The 17,878-nt window shown below is 45.1% G+C and overlaps 1 protein-coding gene across 1 annotated transcript; it reads left to right on the top strand.

The window, feature by feature from the left end:
* Positions 1-795: 795 nt before the first annotated feature.
* LOC139312767 (vomeronasal type-2 receptor 26-like) lies at positions 796-16,438 on the top strand (the record flags this gene model as incomplete). Its single annotated transcript, XM_070937831.1, has 6 exons — positions 796-948; positions 2,167-2,439; positions 4,945-4,955; positions 5,097-5,236; positions 6,278-6,384; positions 15,641-16,438. Coding segments are annotated over exons 1-6 (1,482 nt in total), but the record flags the coding sequence as incomplete, so codon positions are not given.
* Positions 16,439-17,878: the final 1,440 nt, after the last annotated feature.

Genomic DNA, 17,878 nt, shown 5'->3' with positions numbered 1-17,878 from the left:
CAGCTAGGGAGGGGTGAATGCCATGGGTCAGCTGGGGCGAGGGGGCTGGGATGAAGTGGATGTAGCCAATTGTCCTAGACTACACATTGACAATGTTCACAGGTCTATAAAGCATAAAATATGATGTAGTTCCATAAGTGACGGGACAGATTCGCTAAGCAAGCACTTCCAGCAGCCACCAGTGGCCTCATTCAGTTGTGGTCCCTTGGAATATGGTGGCCGCTTCTGTCATTGCACCAGGTGGCCTTGTGACAAAGTGATTCGTTCTGCTTCCCTCTGGCTGTTTGTGCAGCATTGCAGAAAACTCTGGAGCTCCAGCGAAGGTGAAGTTTCAGGTGGGGGTCAACAACAGTGATTTCATTTATTTATTTTATTTTCCGAGTGCAGAACATCTTACATTAAAAGGAGAAAATATGCTATTTAAAATTGGCCTAATGATCTAAATAAACTAAAACCCAAAAATTATACAATCAATATAAAAATTAAACGCAGAAGGAATTTAAAAACCGTATGTGACATTATACAGGCCATCCTCGTTCAAAGTTACAAAGGCACTGAAAAATGTGACTTATGAATGTTTTTCACACTTACGACCATTGCAGCATTCCCATGGGCATGTGGTCAAAATTTGGGCCCTTGGCAACTGGCTCATATTTATGACGGTTGTAATGTCCCGGGGTCCTCTTTTCTGACTTTCCAACAAGCCAGGTCAAGGGGGAAGCCAGATTCATTTAACAACCATGTCATTAACAGGGGGGCATGGATCTAGTTCACAGGTGGTCACAACTACATCCCATGGACTCTGTCAACATTCTTGGGATCAGCCAGATCAAACTGTTCCTAAATTACTGCCAAAGTCCTTTCCCCAGCCTTCTCCATAGGATCCACACCATGCTTGGCCTCCAACTGGGAAGAGATCCAAGCAATTTTATCAACCAGAATTCCTCTGTGAGTGTGAGAAAAAAAAATTCCCTCACAGTTGCTGTGCCTATTAATGGCCTTTGGCTTAGATAATTGAATAGGCCAATCAGAGCGCAGCTCCTGGTTTTGAATCTCCCGGGCTTTTTCTATGCCTTCCCTAACTGTCACTAACTGTCACTAACTGTCAGTATATAAGGAGCTGCTTGCCAGCAGGCTAACCCAGTTCGGGATCAGAGGCAGAGCTGAAGTCCCTAAAGCCTCTCCCTTCTGAGGAAGAAAGGCCCAAACTCCAATCGTACAGGGCGATTGTAGAAAGAGCTGACAAGATACTCAAGGAAGAGACTGACAACGGATATTCTGTTGAATAGGCTTTGTTTATTTTCGTAAATAAAACAGTTTAGTTTAAAAATCTTCCTGAGGCTCATTTATTTAATAGATTGTAAACATATAAAGTTACGGTCCACCATCTTTATAACATCCTGTGAGGCCTGAAGGAAAACCTACACATGACCCTTACCCAGAAGGTTCCGGATCATCTTTAAAAAGGCCATGGGTGTCACTCAGTGTTATAAGAAGTGCAAAAAGAATGGAGAAATATTGACATTTTGAGGCTTGTAGTGCCATGAGGTGGGCCTTCATAGAAGCTCTAGCTCAGATATGTCAAACACAAGGCCCCTCCCACCCCAGTCCACACACAGGAGGGGACGAGTGCACAGGGTCCAACAGCGTCTGGCAGTAGTCACAGCCCATGCTGGGCAGGTGGGTCCAAGCACTGGGACTGCCAGGTTGGCCCTCCAAGCAGAAGGTGGAGACAGAGCCGTGGGGGGAGGCACGTGATCAGGCCTGCTGAATGCATCAGGTGGCTGCCCACTCACTCACCCACTCTGTCCCCCCATTTGTTTTTGCTTGCCCATGGCCATCCCAGCTGGGACAGGGCAGGCAGATGCTTGCCCCCCTTGCAGACCAAATCTCCTGCCTTCCCCCAAGCATCTGCTTCCACCTGCTGCTGTTGCTTCCACCATGGGGTGCAGCCTGTGCTGTCCAAACCTCTTCCTCCAGCTCCACCAGACATGTGGGATGAGCCTCCCACCCACTTCCCCACCCACAATGGTCCCAGTATATGGGAGGGGCAGGAAGACAATCCCCAAGAGGTAGCTGGGACTCCCCTCCCTACTCTGCCTTGCCTGAGCCCAGCCCCAGAGCTGACCTACATGCCCTACACCAGTGTACTTTGGAACCCCTCAGCCAGGCCACACCGCCTCACCCCCTGCCTTGCCTTCAAGCAGTGGCACCAGCAGTAGCAGAGCCCTCCAGCAGGAGCCCCACTGTCCTTCAGCCCCTCCCCCAAGTCCAGGAAGCCCAGACTGGGCAAGGAGAGTGAGCCTGGAGCAGGAGGCAAGTGAGCCCAGGCAGCCCCTCGGGGAAGTAGGGCAGGGCTGTGGAGTCCTGGTGCCCTGGGAGCTCAAAGGTCAGATGACTCATGCTGCCATCTGTGCACCCCCCGTGTGGCCCAAGAGGGTCAGTGAGTCTCCTCCAGTGGATCAGCCTGGTCGTACCCCTCAACATGAGGGACATCTAGCTCGCCATGCCCACCCTGTCCACACACACCCATCTACCCACAACCACACAGCCATGCCACTCCCGGCTCTCCTAAGGGCAACAACAATCCTGATCTGGCCCTCAATGAAATGGAGTTTGACACCCCTGCTCCAACACATGTTCAGTCAGATTCATCCCTCATGTTCCTTCAGCAGAGCTCTGGATGTCTCTTGACCCTTTTCAGCTCCGTCAATTGAATGCTGGGGCATGTTGGGGACAATCGACCAAGAGAGGTTGCATGCAAGTGATCCCATCGAAGACCTCAGTAGCTTTCCTATTCCCGGTAGTGGCCAAGGCCTCAGAAGGACAACACAGCAGAGCCTGGGGTATAATCCTCAGTTCCTTTGGAACCCCATCAGTCACTAAGAGTGGACTGGTCAAAGAGATCCAGCCTCCCTGCAGAGAGGGGCAGCATAAAAGAATTTCAAAGTCATCAGGCCATGATCTGGCCAGGACAAAGGGGACCAAGATAGCTCCTCCTCAGATCACGTTGGAAGTGGTCTGTTTTTAGTTTAGCCATGAATGATGGTGGCCATTTTGAAATGCTTCTAAGGGCAGCCCCAGGGATGGCAAATGGACATCTCTAAAGACCATAATCTGGGGAACTCTGTGGAGTGCCGCAGGGATAGGTCCTCTCACCCCTTCTGTTCAACATTTATGTAAAGCCGCTGGGCGAGATCATCCGTGGCTTTGGGGTGAGATACCACCAGTACGCTGATGACACCCAGCTGTACATCTCCACCCCAGGCCACCCCAATGATGCCCTTGAAGTGATGTCCCAGTGCCTGGAGGCTGTGCGGATCTGGATGGGGAGGAACAGGCTCAAGCTCAACCCTTCCAAGACTGAGTGGCTGTGGCTCCTGGCATCCCGATATAGTCAGTTGACTCCATCACTGACTATTGGGGGAGAGTCTTTGGCCCCCACAGAAGGGGCTCGCAATCTGGGAGTCTTCCTGGATAGGCAGCTGTCCTTGGAGGAACATCTGACAGCTGTAACCAGGGGGACCTTTTGTCAGGTTTGCCTGATTCGCCAGTTGTGGCCCTTTCTTGATCGGGATTCCCTGTGCACAGTCACTCATGCCCTCTCGCCTTGACTACTGCAACGCTCTCTACATGGGGCTCCCCTTGAAGAGCACCCGGAGGCTTCAACTGGTCCAGAATGCAGCAGCGCGGGTAGTGATGGGAGCAGCATGGCGCTCCCATGTAACACCGCTCCTGCGCGAGCTGCACTGACTCCCAGTGGTCTTCCGGGTGTGCTTCAAGGTGCTGGTTATCACCTTTAAAGCGCTCCATGGCATAGGGCCTAGCTATCTTCGAGACCACCTGCTGCTACCAACGACCTCCCATCGTCCCGTGCGCTCCCACAGAGAGGGCCTCCTCAGGGTGCCATCAGCCAATCAATGTAGGCTGGTGACCCCCAGGGGGAGGGCCTTCTCTGTAGGGGTACCTACCCTCTGGAATCAGTTGCCCCCAGAGATAAGGAGAATCCAAGACCTTAGCGCCTTCCGCCGTGCCCTTAAAACCCACTTTTTCCAGCAAGCCGGGCTGGCTTAAGAAGAAATTTTAAATGTTTTAATTGGTTTGTATTTTTAATTTTGGGCCAAATTTATATATATTTTAATTGTTTTTAATATTTCTATTTCATGTTTTTTAATTCTGGCTGTACACCGCCCTGAGTCCTCAGGGAGAAGGGCGGTATATAAATTTAAAATAAAATTAAAATAAAATAAAATAAAAACCCCACAGTCAACTGTGAAATGCCCTCAAGAGGCTCAGACATGGAAGTTGCTAGGCAGCAGGGAGGCTGGTACAGTAGTAATGATCCCAACTGGTCCTGTGAATGAATCTTCAGGAAAATAATTTCAGGCCTGGGAATTTGGGGAGCAGCACCCCAAAAGACCAAAAGAGACACCCGGATGACAATTCCTACCCTTAGGATACAGCAACAGAAATTTTCAAGTCTTGCCAAAAAATTGAAGTTAATATCCTGAGATTCTTCCTCAAATTCCATTTATGCCTTGTGCCACTATTCCCAAGTAGCCCTCCTATTATCTGACCAAACTAGGGCATAAACCAAAATCCATCTTGGGTGCAGGGGTCACTTCCATGTAGGTCAACAACACAATTTCCCCATGACTCCATCTGCTCTGGGAATTACAAGAGACACAAACATATTTTCCATTCTGCTGTATGAAGAGAAGCTGTTGCTAAGGGGACAGGACAATGGCTTTTACCTGCAATTATCAGAAGAACAGATACATTCTTCATGTATCCCTTGTGGATTTCCAGGATGAAACTTGCTTTAAAAATTGTCTCTGAGTTCACCAGATGGGGAACAGAACGTGTCACCTTAGCCTGCCTTGCAAAGAGCTCACTCCTGGGTTTGAAAAGACTCATATGCCTTTGTTCTCTCTATGGTTGCAGCCCAAACACAGGTAAGAGGAAGGATTTTTGATATAAATTTGTCCTAGTGCCATCCAGGTGGCACAGGTGGTGTCTGATCTGCTAAAGTTCCAGTGAGATTACAGCAGCAACCTTAAAATCAGTTTCTGCATAAACCTTGTGTTCTGTTCTAGGAGGGAAGGTGATAAGAATGACCGGGCAGGAGTCATGCTCCTTCTGATGCTTCTGATGCTCTTCTGGCTCCTGGCTCCAACTACAGCACAGAGGGTGCAAAACATATCTGTGTTCAGGGATTATGTACAGTTAGAGGAAAGTAACTACAGGCCTGGTGATCTCATTATTGGTGGGAATTTACCCTTGCGAATGATTTTCAAGCCTCCTGCCCTAGATTTTAATACAGTGAATCTTCTTTTAGAAACTGTGTAAGTTTCAGCCTTAGGAGAAACATGCAGATAAATGTTCTCTTTGCTTAAAATTCTGGGACTCCTTTCAGAAATACTTCTTCTAGTGTTTTGAACGGTCCTGGTGTAGTGCGCATTTTGTGCTTCTCTCAGTAAATTAGGAAGCTCTTCAAATAGGCTGGAATTCTCAATCTCTTCATCAGGAAGATGATAAACAAGAAAATGAAGAGGGAAGCTGTGCTGGCCTAGTGAAGAAGTCAAATTATAATATTAATCAGAACAGAAGCTTCTGGTAGAAAATTCAAATAAAAGCTCAACACTCTTCAAGTGTTCAGGGGTTACAAAAATCCCTCTCAGTTTTGGAATCAGCATTGCTTTTGAATAATGGCCTTCAGTAAAGCGATGAGGTGACTCCCACTGTAGTCCTGTGCTCAGCAATCCTTACCACACCTGAAGAAGCTGCTCCAAGAGGGACCTTAAATAATTATGGTGAAAGGGGAGCAGTTGGAAAGGATTACAGCCACTAAAGCAAAGTGAATATGGAAGAAATCGATAGAGAGTATAAAACAGTCCATGATATATATGGAAAGTCTTGTCTCCTTTCTCACAAAGTCATCCAAGTTTAGTCAAGGGAAATCCTTTGAAAAAACCCAAACCCAATGAAATTTGCGAATTGTTGCCCCCAAAAGTCCCCCCAAACAGTGAAGCAAGTTCTACAGCCAAGCACAAGCTTTCCTGTCATGTTCTCCAATGTTTTTCTTACTACAGTCTCCTACCCAGTAACTACCAGCAGTTCCTTGCATTGATGTTTGCTGTCTCTGAGGTCAATAAGGATTTTCTTCTGCTCCCCAACATCACCCTTGGCTTCCACATCTACCGCCATTTCCAGAGGGAGGAGATTATTTCCTTAAACAGCCTCTCCATGCTCTCCTCACGAGGCCAAGTGGTTCCAGGTTATAAATGTCACCTGCAGGACACTCTGCTGTCCGTCATTGGTGGTCTCAGTGCCAAGACTTCAAGGGAGATGGCCTCCATCTTCAGCATCTTTAAGGTCCCACAGGTAAGAGAGCTCTCTTGGATAGAGTATGGAACAGACAAAGATCAGAAGCACAGACAGAAGCCAAAAATAAAACTAAAAGTATTTTTGTTGGGGTGGGGAATATTATGAGCTTGTGACTCTTAGTTTATTTTTTATTAAACAGTAGCCATCATTTTAGTGCCATTTTCTTTTTTAATTTGATTTATATGGCGCCCTTCTCCACAGACTCAGGGTGGCTTACAGTGCATTAAGCAATAGCCTTCATACTTTTGTATATTTTATACAAAGTCAACTTATTGCCCCCGCAAACTGGGTCCTCAATTTACCTTAGAAAGGATGGAAGGCTGAGTCAACCTTGAGCCTGGCAAGATTCGAACTTACTTTAATTGCAAACAACTGGTGTTAAATTAAAGTGCTTAGTCTGCAGAGCTATCCAGGCTCCATTTATTCTCTGTATCAGGTTGTTGGTTTCTTCTCTTGTCTTCTGATGTACCACAACCAATAAAAATGGCTAAGATGGGAAGAAGATGAAGTTTGCCAGTCAAAGTGAGTCAGCCTGTCTGTGAGGGCCATTAACCAGACAATGGTAACTACTAAAGTCAACATAAAATTTACTATGTCTTTGAAAAAATAATCTTACTTTCTCCAGCTCGGTGTTGACTTTGAGTTCTCCCAGGGAGAGAGAAGAGTTTATCCTTCCTTCTTCCGGATTAATCCCAAGGAATCTCCTCAGTATGTGGGTTTAGTCCAGCTGCTCCTGCATTTCCAGTGGAACTGGGTTGGTCTTTTTGTCCCTGAAGATGACAGGGGAGAACGTTTCATCTCAACTCTGATGCCAATGCTCCAGGAGAAGGAGATCTGCCTGGCCTTTACTCTAAAGCTGGAATTAGATGATATTCAAATCGATCAGAAGAAGTTTATTCCTAATTTCCTTACCTTGTCTAAAACAGAAGTGTTTATTTTGTTTGCAGACTCAATTGTTACTATCACTGTACTAGGGGTGATGTATTCTTTTGAAAACCAGAGGAAAGTATCATTGAGGAAAGTTTATATCTTCACTTCCCATTGGAAACTTGGCATGGAAGAATCTGAAGAAACATTGCAATTGGTAAAGCTTTATCATGGGGTCTTGCATTTTAGGGACCACTCCAGGGATGTCTCTGAATTCAGCCACTTCCTCCTGTCTTTAGAACCCCTGAACCCCCAAGGAGATGTCTTTCTCCCTCAATGGTGGGAAGTTGTCTTTGACTGCAAGATCCATAAATCAGGAACGATCCCTCCAAAGGGGGAAAAACAATGTACAGGAAAGGAGAATCTGCAGAATCTGCAAAATTACATTTTTGAAACAAGAATGACAGGTGACAGTTACAATATCTACAATGCTGTTTATGCTCTGGCACATGCTTTGCATGCAATGTATGGATCCAGAGTTCGACCGACCATGATGAGGCTTGGAAAGAGGATCTCAAATGTCCAGTCATGGCAGGTAATTTCTGGGTCTTTTGACTCAGTCCACAGATAGAAACTAACCAAGGAGAGAAGCGACCTAGAACTAAGGAGAAGTTTCGTAAGGAATGGTTTATCTTTAGAAGTCGTGGGTGCCCCATTGCTGGAGCCATTTAAGAAGTGACAGGATAGTCACTTGTCTGAAACTGTAGAGGGTCTGTTGCTTGAGCAGAGGGTTGGACTAAAAGACCTCCAATGTCCCTTCCAAGACTGTGATTCTGTTTCTATGACAACCACAGCACAGAGCAAGATTCAAAGTGGTCCTAATGGGTTCCTGGTCTGAAATTCATCAGAATTCCGTACATTAAAGGCTAAAATGTTGGACCTCTCTGACTAGTGAAGTGACCAACCAGTTCAGATGCTTCCTTCCACGTGGCCCAGTAGATCAAAACCGGTTTCTGCATTGTGCTGCCTTTGAGAATGAGCTAGAGAAAATCAATGGAATTTTCCATAGTTTTGATAGAAATAATTTATTCACTCCAAACATTCATTTATTAGTCAACAAGACTTTGGAACTATTTCAAAGTGCACGTAGCGAAGTATACAAGAGGAAAATCCTAAAATTAAATTTAGATTGTGGAACTAAAATTCTTGTGTTTTAGTGAAATTGGAGTTGGAAAACATGCCCAGTGATAAAGGGAAACTTAGTTTCAGAGTAAAATACACCTGATTCTTCAGATGGCAACCAAGAAATGGAACTATGATGTTCCATTTGTAGCTCCAGCCCAAATACTCCTATTTCTGAAGGTCTCCTTTTTTTCAGATTCTTCCTTATTTGAGGAATGTGCAGTTCAACAACACTGCTGGAGAGGAAGTCTCCTTCTCAAAAGATGGACTGGGATCTTGCCGTTATGATCTTCTCAAATGGGTTTTCCTCCCCAATCAATCTTTTGTCCCCATGAAGATTGGGCAAGTAAATCCTGAGGCTTCCCCAGGCCACGATTTTACCATTAAATCTGATGGAATCGTCTGGGCCACAAAGGTGAGCTACAAGAAAATGTTGTAAGTTCAGGGAAAGATTCATTCTCTTCCTGAGATGCAGAACATCTTCCTAACTTGAAAAATAATAAATTGAGTCAGAAACTATGGCAGATATTTGGTGAATAACCTGCTTTACATGTAACACCTTTGAGGTCTGATGTGTGACATTCCACAAAGGGTTAGCCTTGGGATCAACATCTGCTTGAAATGCAGGGTGCAATTACACCAAGCAACAGTGATTTCCATGGAACTCAGTTGTATCCTCATGGTTCTTTCTTTTAGAAATGCTGCGGTTCAGTCACAAGCCTTCCTCCTCATGATGAAACCCCAGTTCCAATCTCCAGCATCTATTGATGTCTCAGGAATGCCAGTGTCCTGAATCCCTCAGGAGCTGTTCCATATTTCTGATAGACCATGCCAATGTATCTCCTTAGAAGAGAATCTGAACATAGAAATAGGAATGGGGAAAAGAATGAATACAGCAGGTTCATTCCTTAAGTAATTTCAAATACTTATCTTTTAGACCATCCCCATTGCCAGGTGTGGAAGGAAGAGGTGCCATGCAGGAGAGAGGAGGAGAGTTCCAGAGGGCGAGCAGGTTTGCTGCTACCAATGTGACCCTTGTCCAGAAGGGACCATTTCTAATCAGACAGGTAGACCATACTTCAAATTTAAATCTTCCAGAATCAAGGAAGAAATTCATAAAATCAGTATATTTTTGTTATTGTGACCGTTTTTGTTAAAATTGACATGCACTGATACTTTTCAATAAAACCTTTCTATTGATCTAAACTGCCCTGGCCACAGAGGCCACCTTTCTCGATCCTCAGCGAGGATAGTTTGAGGACACAATTTATTAATCCCCAACTTCTTTTTCTGCTTCTACTTTAACCTCCAGTTGGGAAACCATTTTTCGGTCTTTTCCTGAGAAAGTGGGGAATGCAGTCCAAGGTTTTATTTGGTCATTTAGTGCCTGCTTCTTCCAGCATCTCTATCAACCTCTGAGGAAACAGACCTGCCGGAGAAAGACGAAATCCATCTATTTATGTCTTTTCGATAGGGCAGAAAGGGAGGAATGAACAGATTTTTAAAAAGTTTTTTATATTTTTATTTTATACATCTCATTCCGTGAATGGTTTGATTCCTAGGTTTCATATATTTCAATATAAATAATCATAACAATATTTTTCTTAATAATTACAGCCCATTTCATTTCTAATTTTACTAACATATAATTTCTACTGTTACCTTTCAACTCTAAACCTTCTCATAATTCTATCATACTTCATATCATCGTAATATACTATTAAGATGATATACTACTACTTTTTACTATTTCCTCTCTCATATTTCTACTTCTATTTTAGCCCTCTTTTTTTGCCCTTACCCCTATCATTCTAATAATCAAAGATGTGATCTTTCCTTTTTTCATTATTTAATATTCCAGTATATCAATCATGATCTTTCTCTAGCTTTTCATTAATAATCACATTTTTTAATATACATATTTTCTCCAACCATTCATTTCTTATATTCATTATGTTACTACCAGTAGTGGGTTGCTCCCGGTTTACACCGGTTCTACGGAACTGTTAGTAAAACCAGCGGAAGGCTCTGCCCACTGACCCCGACATCATCAAAATGCTTCTGCGCATGTGCAGAAGCTTCTATGCAGGAAGCTTCATTTCCTTATGTTGTTCTTTTATAAAATCCTTAATGTCTTGATATGTCAGCTCCATATCCTTATATCCACTTATTTCCATTTTACAGTCAGTCCAATTTTTTAAAAAATCCAGGGGTTATCCACGTCCCTTCCAATCACTTTTATTTCTTCAAAAGTTTTGTATTTTGAAGTTTAAAGTAAGTTTGAACTAACTCCTTATAATCCAACAAAGATACAAATTCCCATAGATGCACAGTTCTCCTCTTAGCAGCAGATGGTGATCATGATTCAGCTTGGTATTGCCTCTCTGCATAGTGCTGATAATCCAATTTTAATTATTTTAGATTGTAAATCCAATAGGTGGGCGAACGAATAATAATAAAATTTGATAGTCATAAAATATAAACAATTTCCAGATCAAATTCCAGTATATATAATCTTTAAAAAATACCTTTTCAATGTCATGTCTTCACTTTGAGAGTTCAATTTTTTAACTTAGTTTTCTTTAAAAAGTTTCTCTTCTTAAATATTATAGCTTTTATATATATATAAAAGCTATAATATAATATTGGAAGTGTCTTGGCAATTTTACGTGGAAGAAAACCCGAATAACCAAAGACCTACATACAAACCCCGCGAAAAACTCAGAAAACAGTGTGTGTGTGTGTGTGTGTGTGTGTGTGTGTGTGTGTGTTTGTGTGCTTATACCGCAGCTAGCAAATAGTTCCAGTATTCTTCCCCCTCATATTTCTTGGGGATATTTTCAAAGAAAATTATTCTTTTGCCCAGTTCACAAGCCACTCACTTTCTCTGCTCCTGCTCAGTCTTGGGTATTCAGGTTGTCTTCTGCTTCAGGGCAGCCATGTTTGCTGCTGCTGATCCCTGTCATTGGCGGAGTGGGCTTTCCTAGTCAGGGAAGGGAGACGCGACTCCCCTCTACCTGCTAGGCTATCCCCCTTTGCTTCACCACCCCTCCAGGGAGGCTATAGTCCAAATTTGAACCCTCCAATAATGAGAGGTCAGAGCTGACCACGAAGCTCGCGGATCAGGCTTCTGAAGGCACTGGAAGTACAACTGGAAGTCAGGAATGAACAGATTTGAAGTACAAAGCAGAGATGTTAAGGCAGGAATAATGTACTTAAAACAAAACAGCAATATTTCTGGATAACGGATCTGCCGTTCTTCTTTGTGTTCAATTATAAAGTGGCGGAAAAACAGGCAGGAATCTCAGACTGAAAGCCACATTACTCGTGGAAGTGCACAGTGAATGGACAGATGGAACTGAATAAATCCTTGTCTCTGGCTAATCTATCCCCAGAATCATCATAAATGAAGGATGATTTGCTCTTTTTCATGCCCCATAAATAGCACAGGGGATTGTTTCATTACTCCCTTTGTAGGAGGGTCAACAGCAGAAAGGCAACACATTTATTTATTTATTTATTTATTTATTTATTTATTTATTTATTTATTTATTTAATTATTTATTTATTTATTTGATTCTATTTCTATACCGCCCTTCTCCCGAAGGACTCAGGGCGGTGTACAGCCAGAATAAAAACACAAAAACATACAAACATCATAAATTTAAATTGAAAATTATTAAAATTATTAAACAATTTCTGGCCAGTTTGATTTAAAACCCAAAGTTAAAATTCCAAATTAAAATTCATCTACATAGTCAGCCCTGCCTGTCAGAAAGCAGGGTCTTGAGGGCGCAGCGAAAAACACGGAGGTCGGAGATCTTACGTACCTCCAGGGGCAGTTCATTCCAAAGGGCAGGAGCTCTCACAGAGAAGGCTCTCCCTCTGGGTGTCACCAGTCGACATAATTTGGCCGACAGCACCCTGAGGAGTCCCTCTCTGTGGGATCGAACTGGCCGGTGGGAGGCTATCGGTGGCAGAAGACAGTCTCGTATGTACCCAGGTCCTAAGTTATGGAGTGCTTTAAAGTTGTAACCAGCACCTTGAATCGCACCTGGAAGACCACTGGGAGCCAGTGCAGCTCGCGCAGGAGAGGTATTACATTGGCACAACGAGTTACACCCATAAACACCCGCACACCGAATTCTGGACCAGTTGGAGCCTCCTAGTGCTCTTCAAGGGGAGCCCCATGTAGAGAGCATTGCAGTAGTCCATACAGGAGGTGACAAGGGTGTGAGTGACCGTGCGCAAGATATCCCGGTCCAGAAAGGGACGCAATTGGCAGATCAGGCGAACCTGAGAAAAAGCCCCCCTGGCCACGGCCGTCATATGCTCTTCTAAGGACAGCCATGCATCCAGGAGGACACCCAGGTTGCGAGCCCTCTCTGTGGGGGCCAAGGTTTCACCCCCAATAGTCAGCGATGGCACCAGCTGACTATACCGGGACGCCGGGAGCCACAGCCACTCAGTCTTGGAAGGGTTGAGTCTGAGCGTATTTCTCCCCATCCAGATCCGTATGGCCTCCAGGCAATGGGACATCACGTTAAGGGCATCATTGGGGTGGTCTGGGGTGGAGATGTACAGCTGAGTGTCATCAGCGTACTGATGGACCTTCACCGCAAAACCATGGATGATCTTGCCCAGTGGCTTCACATAAATGTTGAACAGAAGGGGCGAGAGGACCGACCCTTGTGGCACCCCACAAGCAAGGTGCCTCAAAGTTGACCTCTGACCCCCTGCCAACACAAACTGTGAGCGGTCGGAGAGGAAGGAGGAGAACCACCACAGCATGGTACCCCCTATGCCTAACCCCCTCAACCGCTGCAGCATGATACCATGGTTGATGGTATCAAAAGCCGCTGAGAGGTCTAATAGGACCAGGACAGAGGAGGAACCCCTGTCCCGAGCACTCCAGAGATCATCAACCAATGCGACCAATGCCATTTCCGTGCTGTATCCTGACCACAAAGTGAAGGTTGGAATAAGGTTGGACGATAATTCGCTAATACAGCCGGGTCCAGGGAAGGCTTCTTGAGGAGGGGCCTCACCACCGCCTCTTTCAAGGCAGCAGGAAAGGCACCCTCACTCAAAGAAGCATTAATAATCCCCTGGAGCCAGCCTCGTGCAACCTCCCGGGAGGCCAGTACCAACCAGGAGGGACACGGGTCCAATAAACATGTGGCAGTGCTAAGCCTACCCAGAATCCTGTCCACGTCCTCGGGAGCCACAGGGTCAAACTTTTCCTAGATAATACTCTCAAGACCTACCCCCATCTCCTCCCCTGGACTTACCCAATCGGAGTCCAAGCCTTCCCGAATCTGAGCGACTTTATCATGCGGGAATTGCACAAAATCCTCAGCCCGACCCTGCAAGGGATCTTCCCACGCTCCGCCCCCCAAAGAAGGGAGCGGGTCACCCTAAACAGAGCAGCTGGGCGGATCTCTGCAGATGCGATAAGAGCGGAAAAATAATTAGATTTTGCCGCTTTTATTGCCACTAGGTAGATCTTGATATAAGACCTCACCAGTGTTCAGTCAGATTCGGATTGGCTACTCCTCCAATCGCTCTCCAGCCATCTTTTCCGACACTTCATCTCTCTCAGCTCCTCAGAGAACCAGGGAGCCAATTGAAATCGGCATCAGGTCAGAGGCCGCAAAGGCACGACACGGTCCAAAGCTCTGGCGGCTGCCCTATCCCAGGTGGCCACCAGGTCTTCAATTGAGTCGTGTGCCAGGGTCTCAGGGAATGGCCCAAGCTCTTTTAGGAACCTTTCCAGGTCCATCAGGCACCTGGGATGGAACCACCTCATCAGTTCCATCTCCCTGTGGCAGGTGGAAGCAGCTTGAAAGTCTAAGTGAAGGAGAGAATGATCTGTCCATGACAAGGGCTTGATGTCTAAATCCCCTTTCCTAGATCATTCAACCACTGACCAGAGACAAAAATCAAGTCCAAAGTATGTCCCCCTATGTGAGTGGGGCCTTGAACTAACTGGGTCAGGTCCATGGCCATCATGGAAGCCATGAACTCCCGCGCTGCCTCTGATGCTTCACCAGCGGATGGCAGGTTAAAATCCCCCATGACAATAAGTCTGGGGGTATCCACCACCACCCTGGCAATAACATTGAGCAGCTCAGGCAGGGGCGCCGCTATATGGCAGGGAGCCAGATATGCAGTAAGCAGGCCCATCTGCACCCCACAACCCCACTTCACAAGAAGGGACTCACATCCGGCTATCTGAGGATCAGTGGTCTCCCTCGGACAAAGACTTTCCCTAATAATCACCGCCACGCCCCAACCGCCCCTCCCCTGAGCCCTCGGCTGATGGAATGCACGGAAACCTGTTGGGCACATTTCAATGAGGGGAACCCCCCCTCCTGGCACAACCAGGTCTCCGTAATCCCTGCCAGGTCCACCCCCCCTCCAAAATAAGATCGTAAATGAGGGGGGCTTTATTTACCACCGACCTGGCATTGCACAACATCAGCCGAGGACCCAGGGCCTGAGACTCTGTGCAACCTGGGAAATGAGCAGCGCATTGGGGGCCGGAGTATGCAATTGCTCGTAAGCAGCAAGAGCGTACTCCCGAAACATGATATGTCCCCCTGCGCCCCTCATATTTGCCCCTCCCACTCACTATCTCAATTGAGCTGCCCATCATTTCACCCCCCTGGCACCCCAGTCAAACTTCCATCCCCGTCCCCTCCGTGACGCCCATCAGACCCACCACCCCATTCAGTGGCCATATGGACCCCCCCCAGGTCCATCTCTACAGCCCCCTCCCCCCCTCCCGGATCCCCTTAAAAACTTCCCTGATATCCTAATTAAAAAACCCCTCAGCCCCCTTTTTTTTGCATGCCACCTCTCTGGGTCCCGAAACCCGTCATTGAGGAAGGCCCTCGATAATGTGGAGGGCCACGCCTGCAAGAGGGGGAAATCTCGCACTGCAAGAAGACTGGTTGTCATGTACATCTCAAGTGTCAGAGATGGAGGCGAGAAGCATGATTCGGGGTCCATTCAATAGTCTAGAAAGCCAAGGTAGAACATACAGCCATTTCCAGTACAACGTATCAGTTTTGCAGGAGGGAAAATGTGTATGGTAGTTGCTCAAGAAATCCTTAGACAAAGACTCTTGATTTCAGATGCAGCTCGCTGTGACCCCTGCCCAGAAGACCAATTTCCCAACAAGGACAAGGACCAATGCATTGCCAAGAAGATCCACTTCCTTGCCTATCAAGACACCCTGGGATACATTTTAGTTTTTCTTGCTCTTTTCCTCTCTGTGATCACTTCTGCAGTCCTAGTGGTTTTCTATAAACATCATGACACACCGATTGTCAAGGCCAACAACCGAGATCTCACTTACATTCTCCTGGTCTCCCTCCTGCTCTGCTTCCTCTGCTCCTTCCTCTTCATTGGTCAACCAGGGAAGCTTACCTGCCTCTTCCAACAATCTGCCTTTGCCCTCCTCTTTTCCCTGGCAGTTTCCTCTGTGTTGGCAAAAACTGTCATGGTGGTTCTTGCCTTCATGGCTACCAAACCAGGGAACAAGACAAGGAAATTCTTAGGAAAACCACTGACCAACTCCATTGTCATAGCCTGTCCCCTGATCCAAGCAGTCCTTTGTGCCACCTGGCTGGGAACCTCTCCTCCATTTCTTAACCTGGACTTTCACTCCTCATTTGGAGAGACCATCTTGGAATGTAAGCAAGGCTCAACTGTAATGTTTTACGGTGTCCTTTCTTACCTAGGACTTTTGGCCCTAGTCAGTTTCACAGTGGCATTTCTAGCTAGGAAATTGCCTGATAGTTTTAATGAAGCCAAGTTCATTACTTTTAGCATGCTGGTCTTTTGCAGTGTTTGGATCTCCTTCCTCCCCACCTACCTGAGCACCAAAGGGAAGTCCATGGTGGCTGTGGAGATCTTCTCCATTTTGGCCTCTGGAGCTGCTCTCTTGGCTTGTATCTTTTTTCCCAAATGCTACATTATTCTACTGAGGCCAGATCTGAATTGTAGAGAAAATATAGTAAGAAACAAGAATTTCTAACTAATGCAAAGATTGGCCTCATTTATATTTGTCTTTCAGACATATTTAGAATCTGATTTAAAAAAAAAAAAAAGGTTAAGAAGAAGGAGGAACTTGTCCATTAAAGAATTCCTTATCAAGTTCTACAACTGGTTACATGTCAGGTCTCATAGATCTCTATTGGGAAAGTACCATTCTGGCGGGAGGGGGAGGCTTGTGTGAGATTCTTTGTGCAGGGTTTCATTTACTTTGCTTTGCTGTACCTTGTGGGAAATAGGGAGGGGGAAAGGAATGTGCTTTGAGCCATCTGCTTTATCTCACCACTAGAGAAAGTGAAATTGAAGCACCTGGGAATTGACAGTTATCACCATCTCTACCTGAGGTTCTCAAAACATCTTCGCACTTTGGGATCGGCTCAATGTTGAACTGGACATTGGGAGGGGCTTTGCTTGTAGCAGTTTAGCCTAACGCTTTGAGTGGGAACCTTTAGTTCCTGCCTATATCTCCTTTGCTATCACCGTCTTTCAATAAAAGTTCCCTTTCAAATGATAATTGTTTCAAGAGTTCTGTTTTCTTGAAAAGACTGGCGAGGCAGGACCTTACATTACAATTTACCTGTGGTTAGCAACGATCCTCCAGTCTTTGTTTATCATGTTTTCAAAATGTCCTCAGTGATGTCCAGAGCCCTGATTTGATGGGAAGCTTTTTCATAAAGATGCGTTTATTATTACAAGGAGAGAATTTTCTCATTTTATTCCTTTTAATTTAGTTCATTTTTAAGTTAGTATTTTAAAGGGATGTGTTCAGTATTCATGTTTTTAAGCAAATATGGTTGTTCCCTTAGATATCTGAGGCATTATAGAATTACCTACCACTATTCAATGATTTTTGAAATGGTGGAGTTTAAATCTCTCTCACATCCAGATCTGCTATACTTCCTTGTCAATGTCAGGCAGAATTTTCCTGAGATGGATAAGCAAAGTATGTCTTAACTGTTTCCATTATATAAATAACCGCTCATGATATTTCATCTCTTGGACATCCTTGGTGAATGAAGGTGGTCTATGAGAATTTCTAACCAATGCAAGGAGTTGCCTCATTTATAATTGTCTTTGTGGTATGTTTAGAATGTGATAAGATTTCTAATAAATGATGATGTGAAGGAGGAATTTGTCCATAAAAGAATATCCTTATGAAGTTCTGCAACTGCTTACAATATTCCGGTGGTCACTTTTTTTCTTTTTTGTGTTTTCAAAGTCTCCTTAGTGAGTTCCAAAGCCCTTGTTATTAAAGATGTGTTTATTATTTCAGATATTTCTAAGTTTATATGGAACAGGAAAAAACCAATAATTAGATACAAACTATTGCAAGATGCTTAGGAAAAAGTGGGGGTTGGGTTTACCAGATCTGAAATTGTAT

The sequence above is a fragment of the Pituophis catenifer genome, unplaced genomic scaffold (genome assembly GCF_029215685.1).
Source record: "Pituophis catenifer annectens isolate HBS135680 unplaced genomic scaffold, rPitCat1.0.hap2 SCAF_1, whole genome shotgun sequence".
Lineage (NCBI taxonomy): Eukaryota > Metazoa > Chordata > Lepidosauria > Squamata > Colubridae > Pituophis > Pituophis catenifer.
This window is presented reverse-complemented; position numbering and strand designations above follow the sequence as displayed.